Here is a 17,811-nt window from a genome sequence, read left to right on the forward strand (position 1 = left end):
CATGAAGGTCATATCTTGGCACTAAAGCTGTTAATGTATTTCCACCCTGTGTTTACACTGCCGGTCATTGTGCTTGTCATTAACATCATTACACATTCTACGTCTTCAGCTATAAAGAGATGTCAGCCTATCACCTCGACTCCATCAGAGGCGCAGTACCATGGCCAGCTGACCAATCTGACCTTTGGAAAATACAATGGTCAAAGTAGGGCTGTGCAGATAAACGATATCATAATATCGAATCGCGATAGAATGTATTTCAAAAACGATGATAAGCTATTGTCATTTTGACTCGATATGGATTAATCTTACAGTCTAACAGAACGCAGAAATAAACGCAACAACAGTCAGTCAGCGTGCAGCTCTTATCATGCGCGTCAATGTACAAAGTCCATTTCATACTGCACTTGCCAAAGAAAACTCGACATGAGGAGGAAAAAATTACTGAAAGCGGAAAGAAAGGTGAAACTAACCTCGAGTTGTCATCACGCGGTTTATCAAGTGTCTTATTTTTTTTCGCAATGGCCGGTTAAACAAAACAAACTTGAGGCGCAATTGCAAGCGAGTTACTTAAAAACTCAAGCACAAACGTTTTTATATCCATCGTTAACATATCTGCTAACATGAGCTGGTGCATATGAAACAAACCAGCGCTGCCCTGTACAGATCAGAGATGTAATGAAGTGAGTTTGTGTGCACATTAAAATATTGAACCTTGTATGTAAGATGCTTGCATGATTAAAGAAATGTACTACAGTTTATGTGAGATGTCTTTAAGGTTCACTGAATACATTGAATGAATCCCACTACTCGAGCAAGACATTATTGCAGCGTTATGTATGTGCGCAGGTGCTGAGCCAATAGCGTTCGAATGTACACAGTAACGGAGCCCTTTCATTGGTTGAATGTACTGAATGAACACTCCCTTTACTTAACGAGTCAATTGAGTCAAAATGAGACTGAATGAACTGGTACATGTTGTTTATGGCCTAATATCCTCAGTGTTGCAACAGTGCATTCATTTAATTGAATTTTAACTGGTTAAAGGTTAACTTTTGTTAATAAACTGTATTTAAAATAGATTCTTTTAAAATGACTAGGGAGTAACGAGTGTCTCAGCGAGTGATTCGTTCATTTTGTGTTGACCGCGCATGTGCAACATTGTACCAGAAACAGTAACTAAATATATATCGAAATAAATATCGTTATCGATCAATATAGAAAAAAACTATCGAGTTTACTTTTTTGCCATATCGCCCAGCCCTAGGTCAAAGCCAGTGGAGGCTGGTGCTAAAAATATTTGGGGGGGCGCAAACAACAACTGTCAGTAATGCAGGACTATAAATAGCCATTAATCAGGTGATGTATCATTATTACAGTCATGCATGTTCAAAATTCGAAGAGAAACTTTTAAGTTCAAAACTGAAGTTTATTAATCAGATTTCAAAGAGTAACAAAGCTTTGGGTTGTCAGTTGCTCTCCACACTCTCTCCAACAGCCAACAACAACCCAAAATATTCAAAACACCCATATTTATAAAGTATGTGACGTCGCTCGTATCTTCTGACTCCTCCTCTGCTTTTTGCTCCCTTTCCACCAATCACCGTGAAGTCCTTTTTCTTAGTTCCTGTAAAATAACATTTCAAAACGTATATCCTGTGGTCAATCGCCAGTCCTGAGGAATGTTCTCCAGGACAGTTTCTTTTTGGGGAGCGGTCTCCTAAAAACAGTTCCCTGTGGCCGGACAACATACCAACATTCTTAACATTCTTTTAGTAAAAAGAAAACACTCAATCATCTAATGTTTTTAATTATATAGCGTTGTTTCTTAATCCTATGATTCATTAAAACACATCACAACTCATGATTATACTTAGAACATATGCAGTGGATTGATTCATAACATTTATTTTTCTTTGTGACTCTTTATATGTGTGTGTGTTAATCTAGATAATTTATGACTCCAACCCCCAACTTTCTCTGTTTTCTTTGTTTGCCACAGTAACTTTCCACTGAGTGAAATAGAAAGCACATGACAAAAACACACAGCTTAATGAAACAAATGAAAGAAAACACTTATTGATTATATTGATATTTAAATCATACTTTTATCTAAAAAATATTCCCACAATTCCCTCTCTTGACCTCGAAGAGGTCACACTCATCCTCTTCTCCAAGAGCTATTCTTCCCTCCGCAATCAATTACTGCGCACAAATCAAACGTGAAACTTCCCCCTGANGGACAGCCTCTAAAGTCCAACACTATATAAAATGTATATGTGAGGTGATTAATGTCCTGAACATTGTATAAACTCTCTGAACTAAATAAGAATATTGAAGACGTTCTAACTGGCTAAAATTTGTGTTAAGTGTTGAAATACTTGTACAGTTCATATTTGGGACATGTTAAATATGTTAAAGGGACGTGCCATGCACATGTTACCGGGGGGGAAAAAGAGTATTTCATGTCTCTCATGTCACCTATGTTTCAGCTATGTTGAAACAGAATAAATTTGACAAAATGTGTTGAAATGTTTAATGTGTTAAAGTGTTTTACAAAATACAGAGACTCTGATGGTGAAGCAGCAGCTCCGTGTCTGTGTTTTATTAATTATCCACATCTCCCCTCATCAGGTGATGCGGGCGTAACACTTGCATTTTGCATTTTTCCAGCATGATGTTGACTACATCCTCAGCCACGTTTCTCCTGAAATTAGTGCAAGAGAGAGTTCCACAGCTTTGGTAAAGCGTAAGATCTTTTAAACATTTCCTTCAAGAAACGTGGAGGTGGGCTTTGCATTGTATACTGCATCTAAATTTGCTAACTCAAAGGCTATCCAAGATATGATTTTCCTCATTAGAACAGCAATGAATGGCTCCATCTAATACAAGTGCATTGCCATCAATTTAAGATTGTCAAAAACACATTTTAGCATTTATTGAGTGCAGTGAATCAGTGAATTTCATCTAAAGCAAATACATTTCAGTAAAAACAAGCTGCTAACTAAAACTTGAACTCCGATCAATGTTGTTGTGTCATGACCAACAGTTTCAGAAAGCTAACAGATAAAGTTGAAAGTTTTTTTCACAAACATTGATTGATTAGACTTGTGTGGGTAACTTGAATGGACAAATGTGAACTTTTGAACCACCAAAAAAGACAATTCTCTTGCAGATGTAATACTTTTTCTGGGTTTTTTTTAGTATATTGTATTAAAGTACTCTATTAAAGTAGTCTCATTACGTTCCTGTAGTGATGTTTCCTTTTTTACTCTGAGAAGATGCAGCAAAAGTAGAAACTATCGTCTCACCTCATTCTCTTAAGGACTTTTATATTATTTATGTTCCATTTTATTTTGCATTTTGGAGTTACTTTTGATTTAAGATAGATATCATCGCTGTCGGGTGGAAATCTCCTAAATTTTATTTTCCATTATTATTATTGGTCACTCTTTGTTTACCACTACTGTACGGTTTTGGCATTGTTATTTAAATTATATTTATTTTCAGGCAAAATGTGTTAATTTATACATCACTTAATATTATTTATGGAATTTTTATTACAAACATTTTACAATACAGCTTTTATTTTCTGTGTGCTAAGCATAATCACCTTTATAATTGTATTATAATGGTGTTAAATGACACAAAAATAAAACAAATTACATCAATTATAGTCTGATGCTTTATTAAACACTAAGTAAATATCTCTGTATTGTGAGATTGAGGTTGTCCTGAACTGAGCCATGTCATGATACACTCCATCCACACGAGGGACTGTTACTCCGGTGTTTTGCTCCTCCAATGAGTCCTGGAAAGAACGCGAGAAAACGTCGTTCACACAATAATGCTTTTTCAATGGCATTTTGCACGTTGTTCTATTGTGCATCTATGACACACACACAGTAAAGTATTAAAATGTTGTAAGAATTAAATGCGCTACTGTAAAGCCACCTTTGAGGAGGGTGACGACCGTCTCCGTATGTGACATTTTGATTTTTTTTTTTTTTTTGAACTTGACCGACTAGACCGTAGGCCTATACGACCCAACGACGGAAGTGATTTTTTGTTTAAATGACTGACTACTGCCAGGTAATTAATTATGAATTTATATATTTATTCCTGTTTGTTCAATATTCTTTCCCTATGTCCCCTCCTTAAGTGTTGGCAGTTTCTGGCATACATGCATAGCTGTTTATTGTTTGCATTCATTTATAGATTTTACCGTGGCAAATACTGAGAGAATGAAATAGCTGCTTTACTGAAATTAGCTTCTCTCTCATGTTGGCATGGAATTGCGATCAAACTGAAACTTCATTACGATTGCCACTAGGGGGCGAGATCCGACAGTGGTGCCCTAATGTCGTGTGCAGCGAAAAAGATGCCTTAAGAATAGTATGCTACTGCTGGGCCGTAAGCCCCGAGTGTTTTATTACCTTGCCTTGTACGCATCACTGAGATTTCATGCACATTGAAATCATATATGTTCGTAGATCTGCTCTCTGCACATTTAAAAGTGTCAACTCACGCTGTCATTCATTCCTGACAAGACCCGCCCACTCAGGCTAGTACAACTGACTGACATGGAAATTGGACAATCATCAATAAGAAATGAAAAGCGCTATACGATCCAGCCAATGAAATTCGATCTTTTGATGGTGTATTTGACAAGATCCATTTTTATTTGAAAATGATTCAATATAAAAAGAAGTAAAAAAAAAAAACCCGGCGACAACGATAAGATGCTGCTGTTTCAGGTATTTATAACTTATTGTATGATTATAATACAGATCTCGTCATCTGTCTAATCAGGGTCCTGGCGCTGTTAAGCAACGAATGTTGATACAGTATATTTTACTCATAATATTATAATTCTAATTCAATAAACTGAAACTGATTGCTATTATCATTTTGAGAATCAAACAAATTAAACAAAAAAATCATATCAAGTTACTTAAATTTTACTAAAATTTGACTTTTTTTGCTCTTTCACCAATGAACAACACAGTTGCTGTTGCGATGAGCGGTGTAACTGAATTGTTTTGCGTTTTTTAACCAATCGAGTCATTCACTGAACCAGTCAAACAGCTGTTTCCTTGCTGAATAAATCAGCCAATTTGAAGTTAACGAATTGGTTGAAGTAATGACTTGTCCATTAAGACCTATGATCATGACTGTGACTTGTCGCCACCTACTGGTGATTTTAGTTTACTTTTTGAAATATATAATCATCTCATATTTATATATTCCAAAATGTATCTTTAATAATTCAATATTATAAATGTATTTGTCCAGTTGGAAGTGCAGTGTAAAGGCATCTGCGTGAGGGCTCCTAAAAAATAGAAACATAGGGCCCTGCATTGATTATTGTGCTTGTACATGATTTGATGACACGAAGTCATTGTGTGTATTTTCATTATACATAAATAATGTTATAAGATAATGTTAACAATATTTTAAATATTATGTGAGTGTTCAGTCAAAATAGGGTAACCTATATATAAAACTGACTATATGCATGCTGAATGGGTATTAAGTTACAGTCATTATAGTTCAAGATCTTTATTGTCATATGTACAATTAAATTCTTACTTTGTTTACTTCTCATGAGAAAAACTGTGTAGAAGAGGGACAAACAAACACCAATACAATATAAGATGTAAAGAATACACAGTATACAGTAGCCTAAGGTAAAAACCAATGGGAAAAATACAAATAAGAGAATGCTTGTCTTGTTTATTCTAAAGAAAATCATGCTATATGATAAAACGTAGGCAACATTATGATTTTAAATATTTAACATTTTTTAACTCTTTCAGAAATGTACTGTAATATCTACTGAGCCTAGAGCTCCCCCTGTTGCTCAGAACAGAAATTATACGTACACACTATAATGTGGTCCAACATCCAAGAACATACAGGTAGTTAAAGAAAAAAGTTAACATGAAGCATGACTTTTATTTAAAATTGACCAAAGTATGTTTATTAACATTTCTGTCAAACATGTTTTTTATTCAGTTAAATAAAAAATTGCTTACAACCTGTTCATGTTTTTTTTTTTTTTAAGATTAAAGTTTTATGTAAACGCGTTATAATATGTATTTAAATATAAGTGTATTATATAAGTAATCTAAAAAAATCTATAAAACTAAGATTATATCTATAATCTGTTTAAAAAATATCTGAAATTAACTAGGATATTTAGAGTTAATAATAATTCTTGCATAAACATAAATAAAACCATACCATTCTCTAAAAATATCAATAAATAAAAATATTACATAGCCTAAATATTATTGCGCAAAATATATTCGATTGATTTCACTGTATAAAAACGTTACATTGCCCCAGAGTTGATTTGAATCGCCCAAATTCACTTTAAGGGAATAATGAGCAGATTTGCCAAATTGACTTTATTTTACTTTATAAATTTAAGCCTTATCAATCCTCTTCAACATATTTATTAAAAGAAAAACACATCAAATAAAACAATAAAGTATAATCAGATTGAAACATGTAAACACAGCGCTTCACATCGGCCTGATAGTTTATTACGTCAGCGACAAGAATTCTAAATCTAGATATAATCTAATCTGAGCGTGGCGTCGATTCCTCTGCTGGAGTGAGTTCGTGGTTTTCTCAGTGACCGAGAGCGATATTTGCTTTTGAGAGTCATATTTTGAAGGCTTTTGGAGCTTGGTTCGTGTTTTCTCTTCGGAAATTTGGATTTCCCAGCGAGTTTGGAGTGCGAGGGCAGTTATTTGAAATTGTCGAGCGCAAAAATGGTGTTTAAAAGGTTACGTGACGGTGAGAAATGACCTTTTTATTCGTTTTATTCGGATTTGTAATTATTATTGGTTTAAAACTCATGATATACTAACGTGTAGTGTAGATTTTGTGCATTTTTGCTAGATTTTTAACTATTTTTGCTAGATTAAATGTAAGTGTCATTTCACTAGTTGCCCTGTTTAGCTGTATTCACCCTCACATACTGTATCCTTATTACTGTACTGTAACATATAGACTGTGTTAAATCAAGTGTATTAATGATAACATAAACACTGTAGTAATTCTGTAACTGCTGCAATTATATCAGCCTCAGGTGTCCGTCACAGGAGCGCCAGTCACACCAAAACCCTGAAAAGAAAATGTGACTGTGAAGGTAAATCTTGTGCTTAATATTCCTTTAATAATAATCTGAAATATATAATGTAATAATAATAATAATCAAATCATTTGCCTTGAAGAGAGCGATCAACTTCAGAAGAAGCCAAGGTGGCATCAGGAGGCTGTGGCAATCCCAACCCAGCCATCACGTTTGTCTTCTGCACTGGCCTCATCTATGTCTGCGGGTCATTCCCAAAGGAGTGGGAAAAGCAGCATTATCAACGTCTGCCGGAAAAGAAAGCGCCAGCAACTGCAGAAGAAGCGGAAATTGGATGAGGAGGATGCCAGACATGATTATGAAGACACCTCTGGCCCTAATGTAACTCTGCCAGCAAGTTACAAACCACTTCGTTCTCTTAAATTGCCCAACTCAGTGTTTAGTGATGAGGGCGAATCAAAGAGAGATGAAAGCAACGTCCTCCGTGACCCGAAGAAAAGAAAAAGTCCTGACCAACTGGACAGCGAGCATCCAGAGAAGAAGCAGCGCTTCAACCCAGTCGATGGTAAGACTTCCTGTTCATATGCCTCCATTATGGAGTATATTAGTATATTACTAAACATGTGCAACCAATCTGTTTTATGAGTAAAAAATCAAATCACTATGTCAATGCAGCTAACGTTATGTTGCTTGATTACTATTATTTGATAGTCTAACTTACCCGAACATGTCTTCTTTTGAAAGGACTTCCATACACACAAGGTCATTTGCTGGGTGAAGGTGGATTCGGATCGGTGTATGCTGGAAATCGCATATCTGATGGATTGAAAGTAAGTCATTCTCTCATTGTTTAAACTACCTTCAGAAATGATCTTAGTTAAACCCCAAAAGCAGCGTTAGAGTTTTCACACTCGTAGCTCTTTTACTGTTATATGAGAGCTGTCTGAAAAGACACATAACCTGTTCTGTCATTTTAGATTTTTCGTATGACACACAATTAACGTAACATTAACACTCAAGTTCTTAGCAGAGACTTTAACTAAAGCGGCTAAACAACAAACAGCTTTTAGCTATTGGCAAAACAAATCATTGTCATTGTTTTTGGCTTTGCAGGTTGCCATCAAGTACGTCGCGAAAGACCTGATAGATGAGCAGATAGAAGTGGTAAGTTCAATCTGATGTGGTTATTTTACATCTTATTGGTTTGTATAAACATACACAGTTAACATACATAATGAAACATTCATTTTCCAAATTTCACTAACATTGCAGGAAGGTCAAGGTTTGCTGCCCATTGAGGTGGCACTGATGATTCGTGTCGATTCAGATCCGGCCTGTCCCAACATTCTGCACCTCATCGAGTGGTTTGAAACACCCGAAGAGTACATCATGATCCTGGAACGGCCTGACCCTTGCAAAGATCTCGACAAGTTCTGTTACGAGCAGGGACATTTGGAAGAGAGCCAGGCCAAGTGGGTGCTGGTCCAACTGATCAGGGCTCTCAAACACTGTGAGAGCAAGGGAGTCCTGCACCGAGACGTCAAGCCCCAGAACATCCTCATCCGCACCGACACGCATGACATCAAGCTGCTGGATTTTGGTTGTGGGGACTTGCTGAACGACTCGGACTACAAAATGTTTGCAGGTGGGTGATGGCACATCAGAAACATCAGATCTCACTGACACTTAAAAGTGATGTTTTCATGTTTACAATTTGCACTCAGTTTGTTCATTTTTAATCTTTTTGGGTCTGTCAGGCACTTTGGATTATTTTCCACCCGAGTGGTACCGCTACAGGAGCTACCGTGCAGGACCAGCTACCGTTTGGTCGGTGGGAGTGACACTGTACAACATTCTGTGTGGCACGCTCCCATTCAAGAACAGAGAAGACATCCTCCGAGGCAGACTGCGCTTCACCAGAGATCTTTCTATAGGCAAGACAGGGCTAACTTTAAACTGTCCATGAAGAGACCAATATCACGCCTAAACCTGGGAGTCATTTGTTATTTTGCATTATTGAAGACAGGTTGTTGTATGTTGTATGAAACAGAATGTCGCAGCTTCATTAGATGGTGCCTAAAAGCAAACGCAGACAATCGTCCCAGCCTGGAGGACATTGAGGGGCATCCCTGGCTACGGTCAACAGGTGCTTTATTCACTGGACAGTTACTATTGATGCAAAGTACTTGTGTAATATACATTGTTATGCATATGTTAAATATTGTTTATTTTTGTAAGTAGACAAAAGTATCCCAAAGTGCCATGTCTTAAATTGTATTGTTTAGACCAAATGTATATGTAGAAGTTCAAATGTTGTTGTTTATGTAGGGTTAGCAGACAGCACATGAGCAGCAGAAAGGAATGATTAGACAGCAAAGAAAACTGTCAGCGACAGTCATTCAGAGCGGCAGTTATCCAGCGACAGTCATTCAGAGCTGCAGTTATCCAGCGACAGTCATTCAGAGCTGCAGTTATCCAGCGACAGTCATTCAGAGCTGCAGTTATCCAGCGACAGTCATTCAGAGCTGCAGTTATCCAGCGACAGTCATTCAGAGCTGCAGTTATCCAGCGACAGTCATTCAGAGCTGCAGTTATCCAGCGACAGTCATTCAGAGCTGCAGTTATCCAGTGACATTAAATCATTCAGAGCTGCAGTTATCCAGTGACATTAAATCAATCAGAGCTGCAGTTATCCAGCAACAGTCAAGATAGACTCGCAGTTATTTTACGACAGTCCAACACAATCTCACTGCAATGCGTTACTATTTTACGGGTTGGCTAATTTGTATTAATTTAAACAATATCATTCGTATGTTTTAGTATGATTTGCTTTTGTGACGTTGACTGTTAAGTTTAGGGGTGGGCCTTCAGTATTGCTTTTTCCACTAAGCATACATTTTTGTAGAATTCATATTGTAAGAATTTGCAGTTATCCTACGACAGTCATCCAGGTAGACTTGCAATTACCTCCAACACATGTAACTATTTTACGAGTTGGCTAATTCATTCAGTCTGATTTTATGTTTTAGTACGATTTGATTCCACACCACTAACGGTTAAGTTTAGGGGGTGGGTTAAGGGTGGGGCTTCACTTTTGCTCTTTAATCATATGGTTTTGTATGATTCACGTCACACAAATTCATACAAATTAGCCAACTCATGTAGTTACGAATTCCAGTGAGATCAGACAGGACAGTCATCCTGTTAGACTTGCGGTTACCCCATGACCGTCATTTACGTCATGTACCTTCGTTTGCCATTGCCATCGCCATCCAGTGAGTTTATCCTGTCATCTTAGTTTCCTTAACCTTGTCTTGCCAACCGTTTTGAATTATTATTTATTATTGGACTTCCTTTGTTGCTCCTCCCCTGAGGGAAGTGTTTGTGTTTGTTTCGAGTGTTTTTCCCAATTGTGGGTTTTTATTTTCAGTTTTGTATGAATAAAACCTTTTGTGTGAATCCCCATCTACCTGCGCTTGGGTTCTGTGCACAGAACTTGACAGATGAGTAATGCATTGACTTTTTTTATTCAATTCTGGGAAATAAATGTAAAGATGGTGACAACATTTAACGGATGATATGGAGTAGTCATATTTACATACAAATATATTCACATATCTTCAAATAATATGATAATTTTAATCAAATGAAGTGATTTTCTACTACATTTCATCTAGCAATTATCCTGACGTGATGACCTGAGCTCCGCTGCTTTACTCTTATTGGTAGTCGCTCCCTAAAGTCAATAGCATCTGACTGCAGAACTGCGCTTGCACTCTCAGACACCTTCGCTTCCTGTGACGTCACTTGCAGTCGACACCTACCTGCGACATCACATGCAGTCGACACAAATAAACCGGACAATTTATCACTCCAGAACTATAACAAGGATTATATCTTTGTATTATTTTATTATAACATTTAAATAAAGTATGACTAGTATATATATAATTAAAAATAAATGTTATATTATAATATAACGGCAAAGTCTATCATATATCCAGAGTGAGGAAAAGGGCTCAGAAAATCACCCTGGACCTCTCATATCCAAGCCATCATCTCTTCACAACGCTGCCGTCTGGTCGGCGCTACAGAGCACTGAGCACCAAAACAACCAGACACAAAAACAGCTTCTTCCCTCACGCCATCTACCTCTTGAACAGTTCAATGTTTTTTACCCACCGTGCAATTTAATAACTCTGTGCAATAATAATTAAGTGCAATATTAATTATATCCTCCAGATAATACACCATCTATTTTTCATACAACTTTTTCTGTAAATTATATTTCATTTTCCTGTATATAGCACATAATTGTACTACAATAGTCTATTCTTATTTTTTACTTGTACATATTTACATACACACATAGCTTTACTCTCTATATCTTTATCTTATGTTTATTGTATTGTATTTCTTAATTTTTTTATACCCATAGGCCCTTATTTAAATCATGTGTCTACTGTATTCTATTGTGTTATGGTCTCTGTGTACTGTTGTTGCAGTTTCTGTGTACTGGATGCTCCCGTCACCAAAACAAATTCCTTGTATGTGCAAACATACTTTGCAATAAAGCTCTTTCTGATTCTATTATTATCAAGGCCATTATCAGGTGGGCGATTGCAGCATTATGGATGTAACGTTTTCAGACCAAATTTAAACATGTAAATTCTCAGAGAATGTATATACTACCAATATATTGAATCGTCTGTTTCTACTTTACTAAAGCCCTGATGATAAGAGTTCACATATCAGTCTATTCACGAGTTTTCCATTTCAAAAGCGGGAAAAATTAATGAGTTAAAGTATGGATGTGAAAAAAAAACATGTTTTCGAGAGACAACATAATTTGTAGGTTCCTAAACAGAAACGCAAAAGTACCTTTAAATTGAAATAAAAAAGAAGATTATACAAATTATTTGAGGTTTTATTTTACTATTCACTTCAGTAAAAACAAAAGAAAAAATGCCACACAAAAAAACAATTGCATGTTATGCATTTTCTTTAGTTTCAGCTTCAAAGAACACTTTCAGGTTCATGATATCAACAACATTATCAAGGAATACACTCATATCTTTGATTTCAGTAAAGACTAAACTGAAGGGTTCAAGAGCTGCAATTATGTCCTCTGAAAATTCAGCCTTTTGTGATGTTTCCGTGGCCTCTGAAACATCTTGGTCCTCCATGCAGAGTACTTTGGGCAGCTGAACAGAACCAAGCAGCACACCTGAATGTTCCAAACACCACGCACTGGCTTTTTTCAAATCTGCCATTGATTCTATGAAATAAATAACACAGAGAACAAGAGAGACACAACTGTGAAATCAAAAGCACTAATGATAAAATTCATAAATGTTCCAAAAATAAAGCAAAAACAACTTTGACTTTTTTGCTAGTCCTGTAACTAAAACAGGGGTACCTTCTTGTGGTGACTTATGGGTTTCCCCAAAACCAGGAATCAGTTCAAGCATGCATCTGGCCTAAAAATATATATACCAATACATACAAACAAAATGGAATATTCTTATATTGTGATATACTGGAGTAACAAATTCACAGTAAATATACCTAGTGCCGACTTCTGAACGCTGGATGCTGTTGCTTCTGCCCTGCCTGTTAAATAAAACATTCACAGCGTGAACCAAACATTCACAAAAGTAACAGTAAACAATTTTGGAGTGTCGTTCCTCCGCCAGCATATACCATTTACCTGAAAGGTCTCCTCCAACTTTCTTCTCCTTAGCCCAAAAACAGAGGCTGCAGATCACCCCTCAGGAAGGCCTTTCGACTCCCTCTGTGAAAGTGTTCAAAAACCATTTAACTTAAAAAAATACTGTACGCTATCTCAGCCCCATAGTTTTTCCATCAACACATCACACCATACACAATTTCCGGTACGTTCCTGGCATGTCAGGAGTCTGTTTTATAACATGCAAGTTAACAACCCCTTTGCATTTGATCCACACTAACTTCACAATCTTTGGTAAGAAAAGTACTCACAATCGTGTAGTCAAATGCAGAATCCATCACCCACGTAAAATGCAACTAATAAACAAATGAGGCAAGCATAATAAACAGTTTACACGCCTATAAACCAAGTGCCATAAATCAAAACATACAAAACAAACAGTCTATTAACATGATGTCATTACCACATTCCAGTCATTACACCGTAATGTTTGTCCTGGCAAATCCCCTTTAATACCAACAATAGAAAGGTAACGTTAATTTTAACATTTTAAGCAGTAACAATTTGGAGTCTTTGTGGAATTTACCTGTAAATCAAGTCCTGTTTTTTCAGCCCCATTTCCCCAGGTATTAATCTGTTTGCAATATGCCTGTTGTTTTACACAAATAAACAAAAAATGGACGCGTTTTCATTTTAGATTTTACCGTGGCAAATACTGAGAGAATGAAATAGCTGCTTTACTGAAATTAGCTTCTCTCTCATGTTGGCTGGAATTGCGATCAAACTGAAACTTCATTAGATGCCACTAGGGGGCGAGATCCGACAGTGGTGCCCTAATGTCGTGTGCAGCGAAAAGATGCCTTAAGAATAGTATGCTACTGCTGGGCCGTAAGCCCCGAGTGTTTTATTACCTTGCCTTGTACGCATCACTGAGATTTCATGCACATTGAAATCATATATGTTCTTAGATCTGCTCTCTGCACATTTAAAAGTGTCAACTCACGCTGTCATTCATCCTGACAAGACCCGCCCACTCAGGCTAGTACAACTGACTGACATGGAAATTGGACAATCATCAATAAGAAATGAAAAGCGCTATACGATCCAGCCAATGAGATTCGATCTTTTGATGGCGTATTTGACAAGATCCATTTTTATTTGAAAATGATTCAAGATAAAAAGAAGTAAAAAAAAAAACCCGGCGACAACGATAAGATGCTGCTGTTTCAGGTATTTATAACTTACTGCATGATTATAATACAGATCTCGTCATCTGTCTAATCAGGGTCCTGGCGCTGTTAAGCAACGAATGTTGATACAGTATATTTTACTCATAATATTATAATTCTAATTCAATAAACTGAAACTGATTGCTATTATCATTTTGAGAATCAAACAAATTAAACAAAAAAATCATATCAAGTTACTTAAATTTTACTAAAATTTGACTTTTTTTGCTCTTTCACCAATGAACAACACAGTTGCTGTTGCGATGAGCGGTGTAACTGAATTGTTTTGCGTTTTTTAACCAATCGAGTCATTCACTGAACCAGTCAAACAGCTGTTTCCTTGCTGAATAAATCAGCCAATTTGAAGTTAACGAATTGGTTGAAGTAATGACTTGTCCATTAAGACCTATGATCATGACTGTGACTTGTCGCCACCTACTGGTGATTTTAGTTTACTTTTTGAAATATATAATCATCTCATATTTATATATTCCAAAATGTATCTTTAATAATTCAATATTATAAATGTATTTGTCCAGTTGGAAGTGCAGTGTAAAGGCATCTGCGTGAGGGCTCCTAAAAAATAGAAACATAGGGCCCTGCATTGATTATTGTGCTTGTACATGATTTGATGACACGAAGTCATTGTGTGTATTTTCATTATACATAAATAATGTTATAAGATAATGTTAACAATATTTTAAATATTATGTGAGTGTTCAGTCAAAATAGGGTAACCTATATATAAAACTGACTATATGCATGCTGAATGGGTATTAAGTTACAGTCATTATAGTTCAAGATCTTTATTGTCATATGTACAATTAAATTCTTACTTTGTTTACTTCTCATGAGAAAAACTGTGTAGAAGAGGGACAAACAAACACCAATACAATATAAGATGTAAAGAATACACAGTATACAGTAGCCTAAGGTAAAAACCAATGGGAAAAATACAAATAAGAGAATGCTTGTCTTGTTTATTCTAAAGAAAATCATGCTATATGATAAAACGTAGGCAACATTATGATTTTAAATATTTAACATTTTTTAACTCTTTCAGAAATGTACTGTAATATCTACTGAGCCTAGAGCTCCCCCTGTTGCTCAGAACAGAAATTATACGTACACACTATAATGTGGTCCAACATCCAAGAACATACAGGTAGTTAAAGAAAAAAGTTAACATGAAGCATGACTTTTATTTAAAATTGACCAAAGTATGTTTATTAACATTTCTGTCAAACATGTTTTTTATTCAGTTAAATAAAAAATTGCTTACAACCTGTTCATGTTTTTTTTTTTTTTAAGATTAAAGTTTTATGTAACGTTTTTTTTTTTAAAAAACGTTTCTTTAAAATTATAGGTTTATTATTTTTTATAATAGTTATTTAATATATATAATTCATTTGTTTTTTTATTTTTGTATTTATTAATTAATCTTGTATTATTCTAACTTATAAATTATAACTATAAAACTTATAACGATTATCTATCTATAATCATGTATTATAAAAATAGTCAATGAAATTAACTATGGAATAAATATTAGTAGTATAACATAATAATGATCATGTAGCATAAACATGAAATAAAACCATACACATTCTGCTAGATAGATATAGTCATATATAATAACAAATATTACATGAGCAACTAAATATTATATGACTCTGCAAAATGATATTATCAATCTGATGTGATTTGCGCGTACTGTATAAAAACGTTACTAGTTGCCACCAGATGTTGATTTTGCATATCGCCCAAGATTCCACTTTAAGGGAATAATGAGCAGATTTGCCAAATTGACTTTATTTATTTATAAATTTAAGCTTTATCAATCCCTTCAACATATTTATTAAAAGAAAAACACATCAAATAAAACAATAAAGTATAATCAGATTGAAACATGTAAACACAGCGCTTCACATCGGCCTGATAGTTTATTACGTCAGCGACAAGAATTCTAAATCTAGATATAATCTAATCTGAGCGTGGCGTCGATTCCTCTGCTGGAGTGAGTTCGTGGTTTTCTCAGTGACCGAGAGCGATATTTGCTTTTGAGAGTCATATTTTGAAGGCTTTTGGAGCTTGGTCGTGTTTTCTCTTCGGAAATTTGGATTTCCCAGCGAGTTTGGAGTGCGAGGGCAGTTATTTGAAATTGTCGAGCGCAAAAATGGTGTTTAAAAGGTTACGTGACGGTGAGAAATGACCTTTTTATTCGTTTTATTCGGATTTGTAATTATTATTGGTTTAAAACTCATGATATACTAACGTGTAGGTAGATTTTGTGCATTTTTGCTAGATTTTTAACTATTTTTGCTAGATTAAATGTAAGTGTCATTTCACTAGTTGCCCTGTTTACCTGTATTCACCCTCACATACTGTATCCTTATTACTGTACTGTAACATATAGACTGTGTTAAATCAAGTGTATTAATGATAACATAAACACTGTAGTAATTCTGTAACTGCTGCAATTATATCAGCCTCAGGTGTCCGTCACAGGAGCGCCAGTCACACCAAAACCCTGAAAAGAAAATGTGACTGTGAAGGTAAATCTTGTGCTTAATATTCCTTTAATAATAATCTGAAATATATAATGTAATAATAATAATAATCAAATCATTTGCCTTGAAGAGAGCGATCAACTTCAGAAGAAGCCAAGGTGGCATCAGGAGGTTGTGGCAATCCCAACCCAGCCATCACGTTTGTCTTCTGCACTGGCCTCATCTATGTCTGCGGGTCATTCCCAAAGGAGTGGGAAAAGCAGCATTATCAACGTCTGCCGGAAAAGAAAGCGCCAGAAACTGCAGAAGAAGCGGAAATTGGATGAGGAGGATGCCAGACATGATTATGAAGACACCTCTGGCCCTAATGTAACTCTGCCAGCAAGTTACAAACCACTTCGTTCTCTTAAATTGCCCAACTCAGTGTTTAGTGATGAGGGCGAATCAAAGAGAGATGAAAGCAACGTCCTCCGTGACCCGAAGAAAAGAAAAAGTCCTGACCAACTGGACAGCGAGCATCCAGAGAAGAAGCAGCGCTTCAACCCAGTCGATGGTAAGACTTCCTGTTCATATGCCTCCATTATGGAGTATATTAGTATATTACTAAACATGTGCAACCAATCTGTTTTATGAGTAAAAAATCAAATCACTATGTCAATGCAGCTAACGTTATGTTGCTTGATTACTATTATTTGATAGTCTAACTTACCCGAACATGTCTTCTTTTGAAAGGACTTCCATACACACAAGGTCATTTGCTGGGTGAAGGTGGATTCGGATCGGTGTATGCTGGAAATCGCATATCTGATGGATTGAAAGTAAGTCATTCTCTCATTGTTTAAACTACCTTCAGAAATGATCTTAGTTAAACCCCAAAAGCAGCGTTAGAGTTTTCACACTCGTAGCTCTTTTACTGTTATATGAGAGCTGTCTGAAAAGACACATAACCTGTTCTGTCATTTTAGATTTTTCGTATGACACACAATTAACGTAACATTAACACTCAAGTTCTTAGCAGAGACTTTAACTAAAGCGGCTAAACAACAAACAGCTTTTAGCTATTGGCAAAACAAATCATTGTCATTGTTTTTGGCTTTGCAGGTTGCCATCAAGTACGTCGCGAAAGACCTGATAGATGAGCAGATAGAAGTGGTAAGTTCAATCTGATGTGGTTATTTTACATCTTATTGGTTTGTATAAACATACACAGTTAACATACATAATGAAACATTCATTTTCCAAATTTCACTAACATTGCAGGAAGGTCAAGGTTTGCTG

At 35.9% G+C, this 17,811-nt stretch overlaps 2 protein-coding genes across 5 annotated transcripts; both read left to right on the forward strand.

Annotated features, from left to right (window-relative positions):
• The first annotated feature begins 7,536 nt into the window (after positions 1-7,536).
• LOC130555066 (serine/threonine-protein kinase pim-3-like) lies at positions 7,537-9,785 on the forward strand. 4 transcript variants are annotated; one of them, XM_057335119.1, is made up of 4 exons: positions 7,537-7,670; positions 7,850-7,935; positions 8,219-8,750; positions 8,863-9,785. In XM_057335119.1, exons 3-4 carry the CDS (start codon positions 8,414-8,416, stop codon positions 9,069-9,071), a joined length of 546 nt encoding a protein of 181 aa, XP_057191102.1. In that variant the 5' UTR covers positions 7,537-7,670; positions 7,850-7,935; positions 8,219-8,413; the 3' UTR covers positions 9,072-9,785. The 4 variants fall into 4 exon arrangements, with proteins under 4 accessions (XP_057191102.1, XP_057191101.1, XP_057191100.1 ...); XM_057335118.1 differs by having other exon boundaries at positions 7,537-7,935; XM_057335117.1 differs by having other exon boundaries at positions 7,850-8,750.
• A 6,876-nt stretch (positions 9,786-16,661) lies between these two features.
• Positions 16,662-17,700, forward strand: LOC130555070 (serine/threonine-protein kinase pim-2-like). The gene is made up of 3 exons (XM_057335122.1): positions 16,662-17,086; positions 17,266-17,351; positions 17,635-17,700. The coding sequence occupies exons 1-3, from the start codon at positions 16,759-16,761 to the stop codon at positions 17,698-17,700; spliced, it is 480 nt and encodes a 159-aa protein (XP_057191105.1). The 5' UTR covers positions 16,662-16,758.
• The last annotated feature ends 111 nt before the right edge of the window (positions 17,701-17,811 follow it).

This window comes from Triplophysa rosa, linkage group LG5 (assembly GCF_024868665.1).
Source record: "Triplophysa rosa linkage group LG5, Trosa_1v2, whole genome shotgun sequence".
Classification (NCBI taxonomy): Eukaryota; Metazoa; Chordata; class Actinopteri; order Cypriniformes; family Nemacheilidae; genus Triplophysa; species Triplophysa rosa.

What these genes read in the sequence shown, in the direction of transcription:
- LOC130555066 (XM_057335116.1), top strand. Translation starts at nt 8,414, where the DNA reads ATGATTCGTGTCGATTCAGATCCGGCCTGTCCCAACATTCTGCACCTC. An exon ending in GGACTACAAAATGTTTGCAG is followed by an intron (nt 8,751 to 8,862) that starts GTGGGTGATGGC and finishes TGGGTCTGTCAG; the next exon opens with GCACTTTGGATTATTTTCCA.
- LOC130555070 (XM_057335122.1), top strand. Translation starts at nt 16,759, where the DNA reads ATGTCTGCGGGTCATTCCCAAAGGAGTGGGAAAAGCAGCATTATCAAC. An exon ending in GCGCTTCAACCCAGTCGATG is followed by an intron (nt 17,087 to 17,265) that starts GTAAGACTTCCT and finishes TTCTTTTGAAAG; the next exon opens with GACTTCCATACACACAAGGT. An exon ending in GCATATCTGATGGATTGAAA is followed by an intron (nt 17,352 to 17,634) that starts GTAAGTCATTCT and finishes TTGGCTTTGCAG; the next exon opens with GTTGCCATCAAGTACGTCGC.